The sequence below is a fragment of the Salmo trutta genome, chromosome 4, assembly GCF_901001165.1.
Source record: "Salmo trutta chromosome 4, fSalTru1.1, whole genome shotgun sequence".
NCBI classification, from domain to species: domain Eukaryota; kingdom Metazoa; phylum Chordata; class Actinopteri; order Salmoniformes; family Salmonidae; genus Salmo; species Salmo trutta.
The window spans coordinates 17,421,726-17,445,455 of NC_042960.1; the positions used below are offsets into that span (position 1 = coordinate 17,421,726).

The following is a 23,730-nucleotide window of genomic DNA, read 5'->3' on the forward strand; positions in this document are numbered from 1 at the left end:
TGACATAACGCACCAGTTATGACCTTGCTGCCTCCTGCCATGTTTGATTAGTTATACATTTACATACCTGGTTGATGCACCACCTTATTCCCCCTTTGCTCCTCCTGTCCCTCTTCTTCATCTCCTCGAGAGTCTGTTTTTTTGCGACTTTAGCCGAGGTGCCACCCCCCTCTCCTGCCAATAGTCCGCTAGCCAGTTGGGCTTGCCTCAGCATCAGAGCCCGCTCTCTGTTCCGTTCGATCTTGGCTTTCATTGCCGTTTTGGGCTGGAGAAGCATCAATCGCCAGTGTATGGGGCTCTAATAGATCAGTCCCAAAAAGCAGGAGCTAAGTGTGTGTGCTTACATTTGGGACTGATGCCGGAGTGTGTTGCAACTGATCAAAAAAAGTAACCCTGTGCTGCCTCTCCTTTCAATCTTTCTCTAATCAAGAAAAAACATTTAAATGAATGATTATATTTTCCTAAACTCGATCCATAACTTTATTTGTATCTCCAGTTCATATGTCCATTTATCATTAAGTGATCACGAAAACACAAATAACAAACATTTAAAGCGTTTATTTAACAGTGATAAAATGTAGCTTATATTTCCAACGGACAGTTTCTTCCAAAAGGAATACGTTTTCAATGAAACTACAAAAACTTCTCATGTACAAACTACCAATCTGAAGTATATGTACTGGACTGAACAGAGGTTTGGAAGTGTGGTATAGTTATCCTATCTTGCATAGGCTGTAGTCTGATTAGTTTGCACTTGCTCACTCGTAAGCATGGGTAGGGAGAAGTTTAAACCATATTTTACACCAGTCCATTCCTTTTACATCCATGGGGGGAGTAAATGAGTGCAGAATAATGGTACAAAATTGGAACACATTCCCATTTTCTCTGTCACACACTAAAACAATGTGAGCGTACACACACACACACACACACACACACACACACACACACACACACACACACAGTGTATTGCTGCTGACAGTATTCCTGTGCAAGTCGCTCAGTTCAAATTGACCTGTTCTCTCTTCCTCTGCATTGCATAATTCTTCAACGCCCTTTTAGGAGGCACTAGGGTGTTACTCAGCCCTACTCTCCTCTTCCTAGACTGCTGACCCTCCTCCTCTTCAGGGTCTCCTCCCTGGTTGTGGTGAAAGTTCTGGCGACCCATGTATGAAGAGCCTCCTGCGTTGGACTCAGCTTGGTGTGATCCGGGAGCGTCATCCGCAGGGGGGTCATAGTCATTGGGAATGATGGAGCTCTGGAGATCGCTGTCGTGGGCAAACTTGCATTTGATCCCGAACCTGCAGCGTCCGTCCTTCCTGTACGCCACACACATCCTCTTGCCCCCTATCTGGGAGGGCCGAGCCTGCACTGTGAGAGGGACATGCTTCTGCAAGACGTTGAGCTTCTGGTCGGCTTGAGCCTTGAAGGGGTTGGCGAATACGCCACTCTTGGACGAGGCCCCGAGGGGGGGAGGGGGGAGTTTGTGGGAGAGGGAGCTAGGGGGTGCGGGGAGGAGAAGGGTCCGGGACTCTGAGGGGGGTCCCATACAGGCAGGAGGAGGGCGTTTTGGTTGTAGTTGAGATACGGGGTCCCCCTCTTCCTCTGGATAGGAGTCACAGTCCGACTCACTGGAGGCTGACCCGGACTCTAGGAGGAAATTGCGGCCCTTTTTCTGGGTCTCTCCATCCACCTTGCTCTCAGTCCTTCAAAGAAAAAACATGTATAAATGGACTGGTATACTAGCTGTAGTGTTATCCAAAAAAAGATTTCAAGGACTTCTCAATCTGGAAATATTTAACTTGACTGGAAGAGGAAATCATATCTGGTTTGGGTAGCAAGACCAATCACAACCCTCCTCTCCATAGAGAACAATAGTAATGGCATCTTTTTGTAGGCACCAACTCATGGTTCATTGGACAAAGCCTATGGGGAAATGAATGGCGTTTTCGGAGGGTTTTTGGTTAACTGCCGAAAATAAGGTCTGTGGTAAACACAGGCTTAGGAGATCTTATACGTTTTGTTCCTTGACATAATCTTCATCAGCTAACGTCACTTTTTGTCCATTTTGAAACATTTATGTAATCAAAACAAGCATAAAGCACAAAGGCGTCATAATTCAAAGGCAACGTTAACTAATATGTGTCTAGTGGAGTATGCATTAGAGATACGAAACAGCAAAATACTAATCCTTGTTTAATTAACTTTTCTCCCTAAGGGGTTTTACATAACATGTTCTACTCTGATTTAGTCACTGTCTCCTGTATTCCTGACCCAGAATTGGCTCTAGAAAATGCATCCTCTATATGTATTCCTCTGACAAATAAAAACACACCCCTTTTAAAACAATTTAGAGTCAAAGATAGCGCTGAAGAAAACCAAAGGTTAGATCTATCTGAACTCATTCAGATGAGAAATCAGGCCTGGGCTAAAGCAAGGAAAACAGACTCTCCAGTGGACTGGCAATCTTTCAGAATTGAGAGACAGATGTACTATCGCGATTAAGAAAGCTAAATCAAGCTACCCTTTAAGCTCCATCTCTGACTCGGCTGGTGATCCTTCAAAATTTGGGAAAAACAGTAAATGCACTGAAGCATAACAATTCCTCTTCTTTCCTGCCTGAGCAATTTCTGTCTGATTCTGGCATCCTAACTGAGAAGAAGGGGATAAGTGATGCTTTTAATGATCATTTTATCATCTCAGCAGGCTTTTTATTTGAGAGAAACAGTTGTTTAATTGACCCTGGTCAGTCAACTGACTGCTTTTCCCTCTGCCAGCCTCTAGCTGACTCGACGATTAACCTGTCAACTTCTAGTGAATATTTGTTTTCATTTCAACAACTCACTCTCTGCGATGTGCCTTGTTTAAGATTGATGTAAAAAAAAAAAAGGAAAATAAATACATCCACTTGGGCTGATGATTATATACCTATACCTGACGATTATATCTGGTACTATCCCCAAGGTTTGGAAGGTGACCCTTTTGACCTAAATAATTATGTGCCTATTTCTAAACTTTCTTGCCTAGCATCATTTATAACTAGGGTTGACCTGGTTTAAACCCGACTGATGTACACTACCAGTCAAAGGTTTTAGAACACCTACTCATTCAAGGGTTTTTATTTAGTTTTACTATTTTCTACATTGCAGAATAATAGTGAAGACATCGAAAACTATGAAATAACACATATGGAATCATGTAGTAACCAAAAAGTGTTAAACAAATCAAAATATATTTTATATTTGAGATTCTTCAAATAGCCACCCTTTGCCTTGATGACAGATTTGCACACTCTTGGCATTCTTTCAACCAGCTTCACCTGGAATGCTTTTCCTACAGTCTTGAAGGAGTTCCCACAAATGCTGAGCACGTTGGCTGCTTTTCCTTCACTCTGCGGTCCGAATTATCCCAAACCATCTCAATTTCGTTGAGATTGGGGGGAATGTGGAGGTCAGGTCATCTGATGCAGCACTCCATCATCATTCTCTGTAAAATAGCCCTTACACAGCCTGGAGGTGTGTTGGGTCATTGCCCTGTTGAAAAACAAATTATAGTCCCACTAAGCCCACACCAGATGGGATGGCGTATTGCTGCAGAATGTTGTGGTAGCCATGCTGGTTAAGTGTGCCTTGAATAAATCCCAGACAGTGTCACCAGCAAAGCACCCCCACACCATAACACCTCCTCCTCCATGCTTTACGGTGGGAAATACACATGCTGAGATCATCCATTCACCCACACAGCGTCTCACAAAGACACGCCGGTTGGAATCAAAAATCTCATACTTGAATTCCAGACCAAAGGACAAATTTTCACCAGTCTAATGTCCATTGCTTGTGTTTCTTGGCCCAAGCAAGTCTCTTCTTCTTATTAGTGTCCTTTAGTAGTGGTTTCTTTGCAGCAATTCGACCATGAAGGCCTGATTCACACAGTCTCCTCTGTACAGTTGATGTTGAGATGTGTCTGTTACTTTAACTCTGTGAAGCATTTATTTGGGCTGCAATTTATGAGGCTGGTAACTCTCATGAGCTTATCTTCTGCAGCAGAGGTAACTCTGGGTCTTCCATTCCTGTGGCAGTGCTCATGAGAGCCAGTTTCACCATAGCACTTGATATATATATATATATATATATATATATATATATATATAATTTTGAGTGTGACTCCAAATCCAGACCTCCATGGGTTGATAAATTGGATTTCCATTGATTATTTTTGTGTGGTTTTGTTGTCAGCACATTCAACTATGTAAAGAAAAAAGTATTTAATAAGATTAGTTCTTTCATTCAGATCTAGGATGTGTTGTTTAAGTGTTCCCTTTATTTTTATATATATATATATATATATATATATATATATATATATATATATATATATATATATATATATATATAGCAGTATATATATATATATATATATATACATACACACACACACACACACACATTATATATATATATACATATTTCATATGTATATGTATATATATATATATATTTCATATGTATATGTGTATATATATATAATGTGTGTGTATATATAGAGAAAATCTCTGAAATTGGAAACACTTATCTCCCTCACTAGCTTTAAGCACCAGCTGTCAGAGCAGCTCACAGATCACTGCACCTGTACATAGCCCATCTATAATTTAGCCCAAACTACTACCTCTTCCCCTACTGTATTTATTTATTTTATTTATTTTGCTCCTTTGCACCATATTATTTATATTTGAACTTTGAACTTTCTTCAAACTACAAATCTACCATTCCAGTGTTTTTCTTGCTATACTTTATTTATTTTTTTGCTTTTACCTCCCTTATCTCACATCATTTGCTCACATTGTATATAGTCTTATTTTTTTTTCTACTGTATTATTGACTGTATGTTGTTTACTCCATGTGTAACTCTGTGTTGTTGTATGTTGTCGAACTGCTTTGCTTTATCTTGGCCAGGTCGCAATTGTAAATGAGAACTTGTTCTCAACTTGCCTACCTGGTTAAATAAAGGTGAAATAAAAAATAAAAATAAAATGTATGTATGTATGTATGTATGTATGTATGTATGTATACACACATACATATACGTATATATATATATATATACACACGTATATATATATATATATATATATATATATATATATATATATATATATATATATATATATATATATATATATATATATATATATATATACACATATACGTATATATATATATACATATATATATATATATATATATATAATAATAATAATAAAAATGCTTCCTCTATAGAAGAAGGTGCTGCCTCTCGCTAAGTAGTAGAAAACGGATTATTCAGTCGACGTTCCTATCGGCCCTAGACTATGGCAGCATCATCTATACTAGGAACACAGCTGCCACTTCATTAGAGCCGTTAGATGCAGTTTAACATAGCGCATTATTATGGCCAACAATTGTAGGACTCATCACTGCATTCTCTACCAGAAAGTTGCTTGGCCCTCTTTTATGTCACGTAGGTTGATACATTGCTATGTTTTCATTCATAAAGCTATTTTACAATAAGTACCACTGTACCCAATATCTTTACTAAACTTTAGACATACGAGTTACCACACAGGGTCTCAGGGATGGCTAACTGGAAATTCCTTTGGTCTCTGAGTTATGTAAATCATCTTATAGTTTTTTTGCACCTTATTTATGTAACAATCTTCCAAATGTTCTTAAATGTGTTGTGTTGGTGCCTCTAGCACAATTCAGAGAGCTGATTGAGGACCTTAGTACAAATTCATGTGTTTGTTTTTTATGACCGTGTTTTTCTTTCTGCTTGATTTTTGTATTTATATGTTGATGTGTGTATTTTCAGTCATTTATGAAACTCAGGGCTCATCTGTAAAATAGAGCTTGGTCTCAATATGACTCCCTGATAAAATAAAGGTTAGATTAAATAAAATGTACTGATATTATCTCATAGAACAAAACATATAAGATCTCCTAAACCTGTGTTAACCTCAGACCTTATTTTCTGCATTTATCCCCAAACCATATTCTTTCCCCATAGGAATTGCTGAACGAACCAGGTAACTCATTTCCGGGTTTTAGGACTACAAACTGGCGAGCTCTATGAAACACAAGTCAATCTTTTCAATTCATCTTCCACAAACAAAGGTTTGCTAAATTGTATTCCTGAATTGTAACTTACTTCTTGTTGTTTACAATATCCCCATCGCTGTCAGAATCTGAGGACACGCCATAGCCGACGAGAGAATTCATGTCAGCTTGCTGCTAGCCTTTACGTTAACAGGCTAACGTAACGTCAGCTTGCTGCTGATAACAGGCTAACGTAATGTCAGCTTGCTGCTAGCCTTTACGTTAACAGGCTAACGTAACGTTAGCTAGTAGCTATATTTGTTTCTCTCTTCGTCCTTGTTTCGCTTTAATCCAGTCACAAATTGCGGTCTGCGTTTTATGTTTGATTGAACTGGCAGTTATAATCCGTATGAAGATGTTTGTTGCTCAATACATGTATGAATTGTTGTATTTCTGTTGTTGGTGTAGCTACAATTTGCTAATCCAAAAGAAAGTGTCAGCAACACTAAAAAAGTACTTCTGGGTCACGGAATTTCGAAAATATTCCAAATAAATAAAAGTTCCCCACGTAATAGTATAAAAGAGCCCGTAACCTGTACATTTTCATGATATATGAGCAATAATTGTCTAAACAATAATTAACAATAACTCATATGTGTTCATAATGAAGTGATATTTGCATTACATTTGGGTTTTAAAACAAGGTAAAATAAATGCCCCCAATGCAAACACTGTATATGAAATACATATTGGTTTATAGAGAGAACTATTCTACGTGCCGATGTAAAAGTGGGATTGGGACTCTTCACTGGTATCTGTAGAATCTATATATGGTGTTATTTCACGGGATTGGGGTCTATATGGCCAGCCACACGTTCTACTCTACTCTCCCACACCATTGGTTCCAATGCAATACACTATAGGCCTATAAATTACATATTGGCTTATAGAGTGAAAACTATTATTAAAAGTAAGGCAGTATCCTAGTAAAATCATATTGCTATAGGTTTATGTTACCCCCAAATATGCTATTGGTCGCAATCAATCAAAAGTTGTTTTATGTATTTTTATTATAATTATTATTATGATCATTTTTTTTATCAAAAGGTTTGCCTCTTTGACTTGGGTTTTGGACTGATTCATGGATCATATAGGCGGTACCGGAGCATTGGGTCTCAGACCAAGAGCATTGGCTTCTATCCCCAAGCACTGATACTTTTGAACAGCCAATAACTCCAGGCACTGAGACTTGAAAAACTAGGCAATGGCTGCCCAGCCTGACCCACTGTCTATCAGCACTGAGTACTTGCCACTCACGGGTCTCTACCCACACAGTCACACACGCCAACACTGACACTCCTGCACACACATGCACACACACTGACACCAGCACACATATAAACCAACACACATGCACACTCATCACCACGCACGCACACACCCACACAACACTAAATTGATGTGTACCTTGATCTTATAAAATCTCATTTGGAGGATCACGTTGTGTTGATGTGCCAACAGTTACAGAATTTCTGTTCTGAGAGGATGATTTTCTGCCTAAGCTACCTAGAATAGCACGAAATTGGTGGTGTTTACCTTTTTTTTATAATACCTGTGCATTTAAAGCACATTGGATGGTCATAGCTATAAACATGAAAAAGAAATAGTATTACATTGAGTGTTAAAATAATGGACTCCATAAAGCAGTATGAGAAGAAACTGGAGGGCATTCTTCACTCACTACAGAAATATGTTCCTACAGTATTTGGCATTACATGGAAAGGTTGTGGACATTGTTCTGAAATATGAATGTTCTAATCATTGTGGGAATTTCAAAGCTCAGGTAGATAATAATACATGGGACTTAGTGCTTTTCAAGAACCCAAAGTCAATTTACAATTATAGAAATGAAAAGAATAAGAACAAAATAGGAGTCGAAACAAAACATCCGACGATACAAAACATGAATAAAGGCAGGGGTGGACTCAAAGAAGGCAAATAGTGATGTATGGGGAGGGTAGGGTTGGGATTTGGATACGAACCCGGTTTAGGGTAAGGGGCGGGGTTGGGGTTAAGATACAAACTCGGTAAAGGGTAGGTTAAGGGTTTGGTCTAGGTGCTGCTCCGTATGGTGAAGAGAGGAGTAGATGGAAGTAGTTGTGGTCCCTATGTGTATGTGTGTTCACTTAAGCAGTCCTATTTGGAGATAACATCAATGAATTCATTCACAACAACATGAGATTTTGTACGAAGTATCAGAAAAAAAATATTATTGCATTAAATGTTATGTAAGAATGTGTATATATCAGGTGAATATAATGGTGACTCCAGGCACTGAGACTTTTGAACAGCTAGAAAATAGCTGCCCATCCTCACCCACGGTCTATCTGCACTGACTATCTGCACTGACTATCTGCACTATATGCCACTCACGGGCCTCTACCCACACACTCACACATGCACGTACTGACACTCCTGCACTGACACTCCTGCACACACACTCACACTGACACCGACACACATAGACATTACACACTCATCACCACACATGCACACACCAGCACACCCACCCACCACTAAAGCCTGTATTTATCTTTGATTGATTCGAAATATTTTGAGGAAGTGTTATGGCTATGTTATTGCTACGTCGTCTCAAGAGGGACAAACCATAATATTGCCATTTTTCTTCTCGTTTTACAAACAAATGTCTTTTAAAGGGAATATGCGAGGCACAGACGTTCGCTTTGCCTAGCCGAGTTCTGGTAGAAGCAAACCGAACCTAGTATGAGGGTGCCTTTATGCTTCTGCTATGTTGATTTGTTATTATTTATCCTGCTACCAGTCACTTTCTCCTTACCCCTGCCTACATGTACATATCTACCTTGACCACTCCAGTGTCCCTGGTACTGACCCTGTATATAGCTTACTTTCTCGTGTTTTTCTTATTGCTCATGTGTTTTAAAGAAAATCGACTTCATACTATTTGATAGTGAATACTGCATTTTTGGGAAAGAGCTAGCAAGTCAGCACTTCACTTTACGTGTGCACGTGACAAAACTTGAAACTAATTTAGAACTTGTAACTGTTGATGATCAGTTGTATTGTATTAATTCAAGTCAATGTGATATTTGTTATGAATAAAGTATACTTTTTTTGGACCAAATTTACTTGCATCTCTCTTGATTTTTTGAATAAACATATTGTATGTTGTATTTCTTCCAAAGTGTACCCCAGAAGGAAAATTAAGATATGTGTCTTTTACATTATAAGGTATGACAGTATACTGTATGCGTCCTATGTCATAGTGCTATATTGTAATTGTATAGTGTCCAGGCACCCCATTTTAAGCTGTTTGACCACAGTAAAAGTCCTGCAACACTTCTTATGATTTAGCTTTTGGAAGTAAATGTAAATGAGACTGGAAGTAAACGTTTTCCTCTACAGTCCAATATGTATTCCCTATATAGTGAATTGCTATGTTCTGTTGCATGGGTAAATAGTCACACGTTTAGATTTTTCTCTGATGTAGTTATACATTAGAAACATAATGTTAACGGATTGATTTCGTATCATACACATAGCGTTTTCCTGCAGACTTTGATTTTGAAGGTAAAATCGAAACACCGGAAGTCAATGTTGTTGTTCGTACGCTGAAGTTGCTACCGTGACGCTAATAAGGAAAGCGCATGTATGAGTCAAAATGGCTTCACTGTTTGAAGAGTGGACACTATGCCACCCTGAGTATCGGAGTGCTATTTCACTTTGGAACATACCTGAATGTTGCCAATCTTGACCAAAAAAAATACATCTGACATTTTGGAAGAAAAACGTCTGACATTTTTGTTAATACATTTAATCCTCTAAAATTCCAATTGAACTGGTTTAGCGTGATTTTAGCTTTAGAATTACACAGAAATAGTACACCTCATATATAGCTCAAGGTGTTATCTTTCACACCCAAGGCTTCAAGATAATATAAAGTTGATTTCACACTGGTCCTAACAAAATTACATAATCAACTGTTACATTATTTCAAACTATTTATCGTCTTTCATTTAAAAGTTATTTGTTTGTTTCTGGCTGTAGGCTATTAATGCCAACGCATTTGAGATGTTTACAGACATACCACACCAACCCTTTTGTAAACTTTTAGCCCTCGTTATTTCTCTAATAATTCAGTATATACAACAGACTCCCTCGATCTACAATAATGTTACTAATCCCGACCGTGCAACAGTATAGAACGTTCCGGAAAATGGAAAATAAAAAATAACTATTTTCTAGGCATATGCATATTAGCCTATGATTTGGTTATAAACAGATTTTCCCGGTTATTGACAAGCAATAACTATAGAGCCACACAATAACCTAATAATAAAACTATACTTGATCATCAAATCAGCTGAGTTATTAATTTGGGCAGTAAACTGCTGCTTTGAGGACTTTCCCCTGATATAGCCTATACCACAATTGTGCTTAGTAGGAACTAGGAGAGTCGGAAATGTCATACTTGCTAACTGATTGAACGCAGCACGTATATAACTACAACCAATTAGCAAGTCTGACATTTCCGACTTTCCTAGTAACGACAGGAAAATCAACGCATCACTAGTCCTGGTGAATGGATTCGTAATTCTGTCAAGCTAATTCGTTTCAACTCTTAATGTATAAATAATAGTTCACCAGCGTGCGACTCCTCCCATTCACACGCCTCCGCTTTAGTTCTCTCGTTAAATTCCACATGCCTGCCTGACATAAACCACCCAAGGGAAGGGGAGGAGTGGCACTAGACAAGGACATTAATACTGTAACATAGTAACACAAGGGGTAAAGTTGTGGAAGTTAGGGAAGGAATTCGTTTTCAGAAAGGTAATTAATTAACTGGCTTGGTTACAGCGTGAGAAAAGGCCGAGACGCGCTTCTTGTTGGCTGTCTAACTTTTAGGAATATGAAACGGGAAAACTAGTAGACGTAAGAGAAGGTAAAAAAAAAAAAAACGTTAACGCTACCCGGTGCCTGTCTGTTGCTACTTTACTGAATATGGCAGGGACACGGACAAGAAGAGGGACTGGTTCGGAACAGTCTCGAACTGCGAGGGCAGCTGCTATTGCTGAGCAGTTGCACCATGAATGCGCCCTCTTATTGGAACTGTATGTAAGTATTTATTCGAGTGTAGCCTAGAGTGGGTGAAGTCTGGACAGGCTAGTGCATTTCGCTTCGCAATTATTAACCTGTTATTAGGCCTACTGGCTACTTGACAAAACATGTCATTTGGCCAGTAGTCTAGCCTATGCAAGGGATATGGAAGACTGGGATATGGAAATGTGTTGATGCATGGACATGTATTGATGGATTGTTTGTGTGTGTGTGTGTGTGTGTGTGTGTGTGTGTGTGTGTGTGGCATCCGAACCAGGAGTGGGGGTCCAGGAATGTAGCTAGATAATGAGGGGGAGTGAATATGTGAATAGTCATGCACGCCCCATATAAAAGCAATGACAGAGGTAGGCAGTTTTCTGGCGCACGGGTCGATGTCCGGACATGCACGTTTTTCTATGTGCATCGCTTTTTCACTCAATGAATGACACTATGTGAATGATGGGGTGCGAATGATCACAGTATTCTTTATTTCCTGCCAAATAGCCAGATAAATCCCCCGCCAATGCGCACACACCTCAACCTGCGGACTCGGGCTCTTTGCTGGGAGGAAGGGAAGCGGTTACGAATGTAACCTTTATCTATCAGCCAACTAACTATAAGACAATGCTTTTGAATCACCACCCCAATAACCTGCACAATATTAGGCAATAAGGTCTGATATATATATATATATTAGTTTTTTTTACCGAAGTAAAATAATGAACAACCCCGTTTGAAAAACTACAACTTTACTGAAAGTATTATCTTTGACACCAAAACTAACTAAAATAAAAACCTTAATGAATTATGTTCAGTTAAAAAAAAATGGGGGTAAAAATCGAATGGGGTTTTCAATCTTTTTTTATGGGGGTTTCAAGCTTTTGAATCTGATGGTTCACATTGAGATTGACTTTATAACTGAAAGGTAGACTCAGCAAGATGACATTGCCACAAACAGCACCATGTTGGGCGCGTTTGAGTTGTAAGGCTAAAGCACCCGACAGTAGATGCAAGTCGATGAGTAAGTCAAGGGAGGTGCATCTGCGACAAATGAAAATAGGACACTAATGTGGTTTTCCAACAGCAAGGCTCAAATCAACATGACAGTGTTGCCATTGATTATAAAAGGTTTTCTTTATAATTTTGAAATAAACATGTATCTAACCCCCATATCACACAAACTGAAATCATAATATAATATTGTGTGTGTACACATTGTTCAATAAATTAGAGAGAGAGAGCATCAAATATCACATTTATTTTATATATCCACTGTACACAGAAACCATGGCAAATTGGTTCTTGTTTTTGGTCACATGGGTCAAACAAAAACACCCTAATGATTGGTTGACAATAGAGCCTTCACAATGCAGGAGATGGCTACAGGATGAAGTTGGTGAAGAGCAACTGCAGCAACTTGCAGTCGACTGCAGTCAAAACTTCATGCCCTTTGATCACATGATTTTTGTAAAGTTCATGCAGTCGACAGGTAGGCGCAAGTCAGACAAGTTTTAACCCCAGAATGCAACACAATTTGAAAGGTGGTGACCAACGATTGTCACCAACTTGACAAAAATGATCAGCTCGAACGTGCCCACTTAGATGAGAACGATGCAAAACTTTGCTCATACACAGTCACACATAATATTTGCGTATTGGCACTGGTGCGCTTTATGCGGCTACAACGTGGTAGCTACGGGACCAAAACAGCAGAGAAGTTTAGCCTCGCGCTTTAACGCTCTTGATTGTTGCGAAAATGTTCCCACTACTACTGTTCACTTCGTGCATCTACGTCATCTCGCTGAGTCTACCTTTAAACCTAAACTAACCTATGACCTGACCCATCACCTTAAGGCATTTCCATTTTAACGGACCCATGAACACCAACATGTAAAGTTCATAGGAGCATGTCAAATTGGGTGTCAAATGAAAGCTTAGAGTCTATATTTGTTAGAAATTAAGGCATATATACATTTTTCAACCACTTTCCATCCTAAAAATTAGGAATAATCAAAGGCTTTTATTTCTGGTCAAACAGATGGAAAAGGGGTCTTAGACAGCATCTAACATCTTAAAAAGGTATTAGAGATACACCAAAACACAACAATGTAGAAGTAAAGACCCCTGCCAACTAATATCAACACTTTCCTATTTCGTTTTGGAGAAATGTTTTTGTTAAGTTTAACAAACATTGTCGTGTGCCTTGTAATTCCATTACCAAAACCCACATATCTTGAAGATATTTTCTCATTTCTCTCCCTCATGAGGAGGGAGGATAATGAAAGTTCACAGAAGTAACATGTAAACGTAGACCTACCAATTCGTTATAGTGTTCTTATTGATATCAAGTTTGTTCATGAATTATTAGTTGATTAAAACTTATAGTTCTGTTACCAAATTGTAGTAACGGAATTACTGCAATTGAAAAGGCTACAATGGAAAATCAGAGTACGTAGTCACAAGCCACAGTTAGGTCACCTGCTACTGTCCTCCCTTCCACTGGTATACTGCTACGTTTAGCTCATAACTTTTTTTTTCTTTTCTTTTTCTGCCATCTGGTGGTCAAAGCAAGACTGGACAACCCCTCCCTCTCACGCTTCCTCTCTGCTGCTCTCTGTCTCTGTCTCTCTCTCAATCCAATTCAATTCAAGGGGCTTTATTGGTATGGTAAACATATGTTAACATTGCCAAAGCAAGTGAAGTAGATAATAAACAAAAGTGAAATAAACAATAAAAATGAACAGTAAACATTACACTCACAGAAGTTCCAAAAGATAAAGACATTTAAAATGTCATATTATGTATATATACAGTTGTAACGATGTGCAAATGGTTAAAGTACAAAAGGGAAAATAAATAAACATGAATATGGGTTGTATTTACAATGGTGTTTGTTCTTCACTGGTTGCCCTTTTCTTGAGGCAACAGGTCACAAATCTTGCTGCTGTGATGGCACACTGTGGTATCTCTCTCTCTCCAGTTAATGTCACTCTCCTGAGACCTACCATGACACCTACCCTCTACCCTCTTTCCATTTACAGTAACAAGTATCCTCACCCACTGAGCACCAACCGACACCGGACATCCATGGCTGGACCAACTCTGAACCAATCATAGACGTCTATGTTTCACAAGTTTGGACATCACAGTACATCACAGTAGAGTTCAGTACAGTGCAGTAGAGTACACTAGAGTAGAGTACAGTATAATGTTCAGTATCGTACTGAACATATGTACTGTACTGAACTCTAATGTGATTTTCAAATTTGTGAAACATAGACGTCTATGATTGGTTCAGATTTGGTCTGGACCGGACCAACCAAATGTGTTTTCTTTTTTGGGGGGGGGGCTCATTACAATAATAGCCAGTGTGTAGAATAATAACCAAATATGCAAAATAAGAATATTGCATATTTCTACCTGTGTAGCTATTCAGGATACATCACCATGAAGGGAATAATATTCATATCCATAATTATGCATTTCTGTACACCACAGATCAGGGACCCATGATGTAATTCTGTTACCGTAATTCCATTACCGGAGGTAAATCCATTTCACTTACTGTAGTTCAATATCCAAAATATATGTTTTTTCAAACTCAAAGTGCCATGTCGTAGCTGACACCCCATTATTTCTGCAGAAATATTTTAAACTTAATATTAAACAATAGTTTTTGGATAATGTGCTTAAACATCTGAGGGAAACTTATTGTAATTCTGTTACCAAACTTTGAATCTGCACAGTCCTTCCAGTAAATGTGTTTATGTGAACTTTTCTTGTTCAAACTAGTCCTTGTGCATAGAATCGTATGGTTTGTTCAACTTTGAAATCAATGGTTTTGGTTTGGCATACATTTTTTAAGAGAAAAATCTAAGTCAAAGCGTAATTACGTTACCATGGAATTGCCCCTTATGCATTACTTCCCCACAGTGGAAGAAGTGCCATCCCAAAAAAACACAAAAACTATACAACACATACATGTCTCCTAGCCTCCCACACATAGGCTTCTTTCTGTCCCTAACACTGAAACTGAAAGTAAATAACATAAAAACGAAATAGAAATGTTTTTATATATTACTCAACATATATACATTTTCGGTTTATGTGCATTTATTCAAGATACAGCCCACAAATATGCTAATAGTTTTCAACTTATCTATCGCCACACAGTCATTACTCGTAATAATGTATTGTAATAGATCATGACAGTGAAGAGCTTGCTGTCTCTGGTTTGCCGTACCTTTGCCTCTCCCTCTAGACAGGCCTATACAATATAGGCCTATCCCTCAAAGTTCATAGCTCACTCCACTACTGCCTATTACAAACCTATATACACATTTACTTGACCATTGCTCTTGTATAAGCAGGGCTGCCTGGTCGATGTTACACGGTAATCATTCTACCGCCCAGGCACAGAATCATATTCACGGTGGTCAGAATGTTAGCACCTTGGTATAATGTCGTGACCGGGGGCCAGGTACTCAATGGAGTCACAGCTTTCTCACTAACCTCTGATCTAGATGCAATAGAATATAATAACTTCCTACCCCACTCTCTTTCTCTCTCTCTCTCTCTCTCTCTCTCTCTCTCTCTCTCTCTCTCTCTCTCTCTCACACTCTCACACTCTCACACACTCACACACTCACACACTCACACTCTCACACTCTCACACTCTCACACACACACACACACACACACACACACACACACACACACACACACACACACACACACACAGAGAGAGAGAGACTCGACACCTATGATGTCACACATCCTGCCTGTTTGTCCGCCTGGAGTGAAGTTGGGGAAGGTTGTTTCTGGTAGTTGAACCAGCTATCCATTTGAACCACTAACCTCTCTGTTCCAATGGGGCCAGGGCGGATGTTGTCCTAACCGCAATAGGGTTCAAACATTTGCCAGTTGTTGCTCATCAGGGAAAATTGCTAGATTATCATTGGAAAATGCTCAAACAGGCTCTTTACCGCCACAGTCTCTTAAGTCAGCTCTTTTGTACTTCGTCAACCATTACACAAGCAGTTTGGTTTAAACGCTAACTCGGAATGAGTGACTTATTCATATATACATTCCTCATGGCCACAGCTTCCATTTACTACGGCGTCCATATTCTGACAGCCTCAGCCTCCGGAGCAGTTAAACGTGGTGTCCATAGTGGTATTGCAAAATACAAAAAAGTGATGTCTTTGAAACGCTTGACCAAATGTGTTAAGGCTATGACTAGTACTTTATATTTGATGAACAAAATACTTAAGCAGTATACCTTTGGTCATATATGCCACGTCTCTTTTAGAGAACTGGATTAGCATTGCTGCCTTTGAGTTGCATTAGCACATTGAGTTTGGTTGTGCACTAATCGTTGGGTTATGCCTGACTTTGGTCATTTTTTGTTGATTGCCTTGCCCTGTAACAGTTTGGTTGTGCACTAAAACAGGAGTTTTTCTCCACTCACTGTCATGGAAATGTACTTTTAAACACTTCTAATGTGCTTTGTCTTTACACGCCATCACCCTCTTCTTCCTCTCCACTTCCACACTCTCTCCATCCCTCCTCCTCACTCCCCACTTCAGAGAAAAAAGGAGACGTTCGCCGAGGAACTCACCATCGGGGGGGACCGCCTGGTGACCGTGCCACCACTCTCCTCCCAGCTCTCATCGAATGACATGTTGTGGCGCCTCTACTCCGCCCTGCAACAGTGCCGGAACCTCCTGGAGCATGCCATTGGTCGGGAAGAGGGGGTGGGAAATGACAGGAACAGGACCGAATACGAGAGCCAGAAGAGAACAGTGAGTGACCGGCTGGGGCACCTGCTAGAGAGCACACGGCTCCTCCTGGCGGACGGAGCTGGAACTGCAGCCATCACTCCTGATCCGAATAATACTGAGGTACAGAATTACTGGTGTATGGTAAAGTTGCCCCTAGACACTGATCTGGGGTCAGTTTTGAATTTGCCCCACTAATGGTTAATATACAGTACCTACTTGAAACCCTCAGTAGACCCAGCAGGCCTCCTTTCAATACTTGTAAAATAACTGTAAAATCCAACTTGGAAGTCATCCTTGATCTGACATAGCTGGTGTGGTGAACCCTGATGAACGCTATGGGACAAAACATGTTGGTTTTAACAATAATAAAACTTTTTATCAACTGACAGTCTTCCAAGAGTTGCTGAATTTCCTCTTCACTTCAGTTTGCTCCTCAATTCATGTACCTTGGTTGGAGAGCGAGGTAGCAGCAATATTCATTTCCCTTTTTAGTGTAAACCAGGGCCACGTATAGACGATAGATAAGACTGGTGGAAACATTTTGCTTTCAGATATCCCTAATATTTCAGATCAGTGATGAGTTCAAGGAGCAGAGGAAGAAATTAGGCTTTTGTTAACAACTTATGATAAGCTTATAAACTGTTTATGTAAGGACTATCCTTTCTAGTATAAACAAACTGATTATATTACATAGTTTATTAATCATAGATTGTTATTCATTATTTATATACGGTTAGGTCAAATCAGTTGTTTACATGTACTGTATATATACAGTGGAGTCTGAAATGATTGACACCCTTAATAAAGATAATGGCTGTATAAAATAAATAATTCAAACACTGAGCTATATTGTATGCTCCAAAAAACTGGGTAATTATATTATTTTATACTAATATTATTGATCAGAAAAATACATTTTGTTTAACAAGTTTCATTTTTTTCTCTCAAAAACATAAGGGGTCAAAATTATTGACACCCCTTTTTCAATACCTCACCTTATGACGGTAACAGCACTTAACCTTTTTCAAAAAAAATGTACGAGTTGGAGAACACATTGGGAGGGATCTTAGACCATTCCTCCATACAGAATCTTCCCAGATATGTGATATCCTTCGTCTGCTCTTATGGACTGCCCGCTTCAATTCAAACCACAGGTTTTCAATGGGTTTCAAATCCGGAAACTGAGATGGCCATTGCAAAATGCGGATTTTATGGCCAATTAACCAATTCCTTGTGGATTTTCAAAACAAATCACATTTTATTTGCCACATATGCCGAATACAACAGGAGTAGGTAGACCTTACCGTGAAATGCTTACTTACAAGCCCTTAACAAATGATGCAGTTTCAAGAAAAATAAGAGTAAAGAAATTATTTACTAAATAAACTAAAGTTAAAAAAAAGAGTAACAATAAAATAACAATAACGAGGCTATATACAGGGGGCACCGGTACCGAGTCAATGTGATTTTGATGTGTGCTTGGGGTTATTGTCTTGCTGGGAAATCCACTTGCAGCACTGGTGTGCGTGGCCAAAGACCTAATTCTCATGTAATCTGACCAAAGCACCTGCTCCAATCAAAGTGGCAATTTGTTGGACATTTGTAGAGCTCTTTGGCCACGCACACCAGTGATGGGGTTGGCATCGAAATGAGAATGCATGGGCAGAAAAGAATCCCATACCTACTGTAAAATATGGTTGTGGCTCTTTGATGTTCTGAGGCTATTTTGCTTCCACTGGTCCTGGGGCCTTTGTTAAGGTCAACGGCATCATGATCTTTACCCAGTACCAAGGCATTTTAGCCAAAAACTTGGTTGCCTCTGCCAGGAGGCTGAAACTTTGCCGCAAGTGTATCTTCCAGCAAGAAAATAACCCCAAGCACACATCAAAATCCACAAATAAATTGTTAAATTGGCCATAAAATCAACATTATTCTAATGGCCATCTGTCTCCAGACCAGAAACCCAAATCAAATCAAATTTTAGCCTCTAAGGTGCAGGGTTGAGTTACCGGGTGGTAAGCCGGCTAGTGATGGCTATTTAACAGTCTGATGGCCTCGAAATAGAAGCTGTTTTTCAGTCTCTCTGTCCCAGCTTTGATGCACCTATACTGACTTGAACTTCTGGATGATAGCGGTGTGAACAGACTGTGGCTCAGGTGGTTGATGTTCTTGATGATTGTTTTGGCCTTCCTGTGACATCGGGTGCTGTAGGTGTCCTGGAGGGCAGGCAGTATGCCCCCGGTGAGGCGTTGGGCAGACTGCACCACCCTCTGGAGAGCCCTGTGGTTGCGGGCGGTGCAGTTGCCGTACCAGGTGGTGGCGCCTTCTTGATACCCTGATGAAGACAGCTTCGCTGTCGAAACGTTTGTTATTACATTTTTGCATCTGAGCTCTTAAGAGTGTGCGGCTTTCCTTTATTTTCTAGTGTTCTACTCCGCTAGCCAGCACCTGGCTTTTATAGGTGTGCATTTCTTTTTTCTAGGTGGCGCCTTCTTCACCACACTGGACCATTTCAGATTGTCAGTGATGTGTACGCCGAGGAACTTGAAGCTTTCCACCTTCTCCACTGCGGTCCCGTCGATGTGGATAGGGGCGTGCACCCTCAGCTGTTTCCTGAAGTCCACGATCAGCTCCTTCGTTTTGTTGATGTTAAGGGAGAGGTTGTTTTCCTGGCACCGCTCCACCAGGGCCCTCACCTCCTCCCTGTAGGCTCTCTCGTCATTGTTGGTAATCAGGCCTAATGCTGTTGTGTCTACTGAAAACCTAATGATTGAGTTGGAGGCGTGGGTGGCCATGCAGACATGGGTGAACAGGGTGTACAGGAGGGGCTGAGCATGCACCCTTGTGGGGCCCCTGTGTTGAGGATCAGCGAAGTGGAGGTGTTGTTTCCTACCTTCACCACCTGGGGGCAGCCGTCAGGAAGTCCATACCCAGTTGGACAGGGCGGGGTTCAGACCCAAGCCCTGAGCTTAATGATGAGCTTGGAGGGTACTATGGTGTTGAATACTGAGCTATAGTCAATGAACAGCATTCTTACGTAAGTATTCCTCTTTTCCAGATGGGATAGGGCAGTATAATGGCAATTGGATCGTCTGTAGATCTATTGGGGCGGTAAGCAAATTGAAGTGGGTCTAGGGTGTCAGGTAAGGTAGAGGTGATATAATCCTTAACTAGCCTCTCAAAGCACTTCATGAGGATAGAAGTGAGTGCTACGGGGTGATAGTAATTTAGTTCAGTTACCTTTGCTTTCTTGGGTACAGGAACAATGGTGGACATCTTGAAGCAAGTGGGGACAGCAGACTGGGATAGGGAGAGATTGAATATGTCCATAAACACTCCAGCAAGCTGGTCTGTGCATGCTCTGAGGACGCGGCTAGGGATGCTGTCTGGGCAAGTAGCCTTGCGAGGGTTAACACACTTAAATGTCTTACCCTTGTCGGCCACGGAGAACAAGAGCCCACAGTCCTTGGGAGCGGGCCCCGTCGGTGGCACCATGTTATTCTCAATCTGGGCGAAGAAGATGTTTAGCTTGTCCGGGAGCAAGACATTGGTGTCCGTGACGTGCTGATTTTCCCTATGTAATCCATGATTGTCTGTAGACCCTGCCACATACGTCTCGTGTCTGAGCCGTTGAATTGCAACTCCACTTTGTCTCTCTACTGACGTTTTGCCTGTTTAATTGCCTTACGGAGGGAATAACTACACTGTTTGTATTCAACCATATTCCCAGACACCTTGCCATGCTTAAATGCGGTGGTTTGTGCTTTCAGTTTTGCGTAAATGCTGCCATTTTTCCACGGTTTCTGATTTGGGTAGGTTTAAATAGTCACAGTGGGAACAATATCCCCTATACACTTCCTGATGAACTCAGTCACAATGTCCGTGTGTATGTCAATGTTATTCTCAGAGGCTACCCGGAACATATTCCAGTCCGCGTGATCAAAACAATCTTGAAGTACTTCCTGTTTGAGTTTCTGCCTATAGGAATGGAGGAGCAAAATGGAGTCGTGATCTGATTTGCCGAAGGGAGTGCGGGGGAGGGCCTTGTAGGCATTCCGAAGGGGTGGTTTTACCAGAGTGAGTACTACTGTCAATGTGTTGATAGAACTTCGGTAGTGTTTTCCTCAAATTTAGTTTGTTAAAATCCCCAGGTACTAGAAATGGGGCCTCAGGATATGTGGTTTCCAGTTTGCATAAAGTCCAGTGTAGTTCCTTGAGGGCCGTTGGGGTATCGGCTTGAGGGGGAATATACACGTCTGTGACTATAACCAAAGAGAATTCTCTTGGGAGGTATACGGTCGGCATTTGATTGTGAGGTATTCTAGGTCGGGTGAACAAAAGGACTTGAGTTTCTGAATGTTATCACAATCACACCATGAGAAGTTAATCATGAAACATACACCACCGCCCTTCTTCTTCCCAGAGTTCTTTATTCCTGTCTGTGCGATGTACTGAGAACCCAGCTGGCTGTATGGACGAAGACAGTATATCCCGAGAGAGCCATGATTCCGTGAAACAGAGTATGTTACAGTTCCTGATGTCTCTCTGGAAGGAGATCCTCGCCCTGAGCTTGTCTACTTTATTGTCCAGAGACTGAACATTAGCAAGTAATATACTTGGAAGCGGTGGATGGTGTGCACGCCTCCTGAGTCGGACTAGAAGTCCACTCCAAATACCTCTTCTCCGCCGGCGGTGTCTTGGAGCAGCCTCTGGGAAATGTTCAGTTGCCCTGGGGGGTACGAACAAAGGATCCAATTCGGGAAAGTTGTATTCCTGGTCGTAATGCTGGTGAGTTACCGCCACTCTGATATCCAAAAGTTATTTCTGGTTGTATGTAATAACACAAAAAACATTCTGAGCTTATAATGTAATGTAAAAAAACGTAATTCTGCAAAGTTGTTTTGGAGCTAGAAGCAGAGCTGCCATGTCTGTCGGCGCCATCTTGCTATATCATTGAAAACCTGTGGTTTGAATAGAAGAGGGCAGTTTATAAGTGCAGAAGAAGAATGTCAATGAGGAATGGTCTATGATCCCTATGTTTTTTCCAACTCATAAAACATTTTAGAAGAAGTTTCAGTGCTGTTATGGTCACAAGGTGAGGTATTGAAAACAGAGGTGTCTATAATTTTAACTCCTACCTTTTTGAAAAGATATATTACTTGATTAATAAAATCACTGTTTCTGAGCAAATGTATTATTATAAATAATCTAATTTCCCATTTTTTAAAAGATACAGTATAGCTCAGTATTTGAATTATTTATTTTATACATGTTTGCTCATCTTTATCAAGGGTGTCAATAATTTCAGACACCACTGTATGTTCTAGTACAGTGTTTCCTAATCTATTCCTGAGGCACACCCCGGGTTTGACCAGGCATTGATTAGTCCACCAGTCGAATCGGGTGTGCTAGAACAAAAATATACAACCCTATGGATCTCCGGGGAACAGATTGGGAAACACTGTTCTAACACATCTCACTCTATCCCTCGCTCTCTCTCTCTGTCGGTCTCTCTTCCTCTCCCTCCCTCACTTTGTCTGCTCTCTGTCTCTGACTGTCCCTCCTTAACCCTCTCTCTCCCCCTCCCTTTCTCTTCTTCTACACCCCCCCCCCCCCCCCCCCCCTCTCGTGAGTAGATAGATGGTCCGGTGAACGGCAGCCCGTTTGCGCTAAAGCTCTGGATCTATCGCATCTTCAACGAGCTGGAGCACTGGACGCTCACCGCCTCCAAGACCCTGAAGGACCTGCACCCCGACGGAGCCGCCCCCAAGGAGCGCGGAACGAGGGGGAAGGCAAGAGGGAGGAGGACCCGGAGATGAGATAGTAGAGATTGGGAGTAGCCTGTGAGTGAGGAAGGAGAGAGCAGGGAAGACAAAGAAAGAGAGGAATGGGGTGAGGAGAGAGAGAGAGAGAGAGAGAGAGAGAGAGAGAGAGAGAGAGATAGATAGATAGATAGATAGATAGATAGAAAGAGGTATGGATGGAAAGAAAGAGAGAGAGGTAAACAGATTGAGAGGATGAGGTGGAAGAATGTGACGTGGAAGAAGAAAGAGAGAAGGCATGCAGGAGTCAGAAAGGCTGAGAGAGATGGAATGAAGAGAAGGAAAAGAGTGACAACAGCCAGTGGAAGTATAAAGATTCTGTGAAAAGAGGGAGAAGAGTATATGTTAAAGTTAATAAATATATACAGTGGTGACATGGACACATAAGAAAGTCTACTACAACATACAACCAATGTGTTACATAACAGTGTTGATTTTGAAGCAATTTTGGTCATTCAAGAGATACTTTTCTAACAAGGGCTCTGCGCTGTAGCTCCACTTGCTGCTAACAAACATAGGACACTGGGTGGCAGGTAGCCTAGCAGTTAGAGCATTAGGCCAGTAACTGAAAGGTTGTGAGTTCGAATCCCTGAGCTGACAAGGTGGAAGAAAATCTGTTGATCTGCGCTTGAGCAAGGCGCTTAACCCTAATTGCTCCAGGGTCTCCATCAATAATGGCTGATACCTGTCTCAGGGGGAGTGGGATATACAAAAAACACATTTCCATTTCACACCTCACACGTATACATGCAGTGAAACAGGACAAATATAAGCATCTTCTATTTGACCTTTGACGAACATAGAATTAATGAGTTACATAAACTGTTCACCACTTGAGTCAATCCCTTTAAAATCTCCAATTCATGAGCTTGACATTCTATAAAAAAATCATCTTTGTAATTCAACAGGGTTTGATGC

General features: G+C 40.6%; 2 protein-coding genes across 3 annotated transcripts in view; one reads left to right on the forward strand and one right to left on the reverse strand.

Annotated features, from left to right (window-relative positions):
* Window positions 1-542: 542 nt before the first annotated feature.
* Window positions 543-6,610, reverse strand: LOC115191942 (uncharacterized). 2 transcript variants are annotated; one of them, XM_029749991.1, is made up of 3 exons: window positions 6,330-6,610; window positions 6,184-6,296; window positions 543-1,706 (listed from the first exon to the last, which is right to left on the reverse strand). In XM_029749991.1, the coding sequence occupies exons 2-3, from the start codon at window positions 6,252-6,254 to the stop codon at window positions 1,001-1,003; spliced, it is 777 nt and encodes a 258-aa protein (XP_029605851.1). In that variant the 5' UTR covers window positions 6,255-6,296; window positions 6,330-6,610; the 3' UTR covers window positions 543-1,000. The 2 variants fall into 2 exon arrangements, with proteins under 2 accessions (XP_029605851.1, XP_029605852.1); XM_029749992.1 differs by lacking the exon at window positions 6,330-6,610 and having other exon boundaries at window positions 6,184-6,304.
* Window positions 6,611-11,075: 4,465 nt separating this feature from the next.
* Window positions 11,076-23,730, forward strand: part of LOC115191943 (uncharacterized) — a 13,797-nt gene continuing 1,142 nt past the window's right edge. The window contains exons 1-3 of the mRNA XM_029749993.1: window positions 11,076-11,225; window positions 16,796-17,110; window positions 22,627-23,730. The exon at window positions 22,627-23,730 is cut by the window's right edge and continues 1,142 nt beyond it. Coding sequence (XP_029605853.1) covers window positions 11,112-11,225; window positions 16,796-17,110; window positions 22,627-22,809 — 612 coding nt within the window. The 5' untranslated portion in view covers window positions 11,076-11,111 and the 3' untranslated portion in view covers window positions 22,810-23,730. The remainder of the gene's footprint in view (window positions 11,226-16,795; window positions 17,111-22,626) is intronic.

Excerpts from the sequence above, each read along its gene's own strand:
- LOC115191942 (XM_029749991.1), bottom strand. The coding sequence starts at position 6,254 with ATGAATTCTCTCGTCGGCTATGGCGTGTCCTCAGATTCTGACAGCGAT. Across the intron at positions 1,707-6,183 it reads GATATTGTAAACAACAAGAA|GACTGAGAGCAAGGTGGATG; the intron begins GTAAGTTACAAT and ends TTTTCTTTGAAG.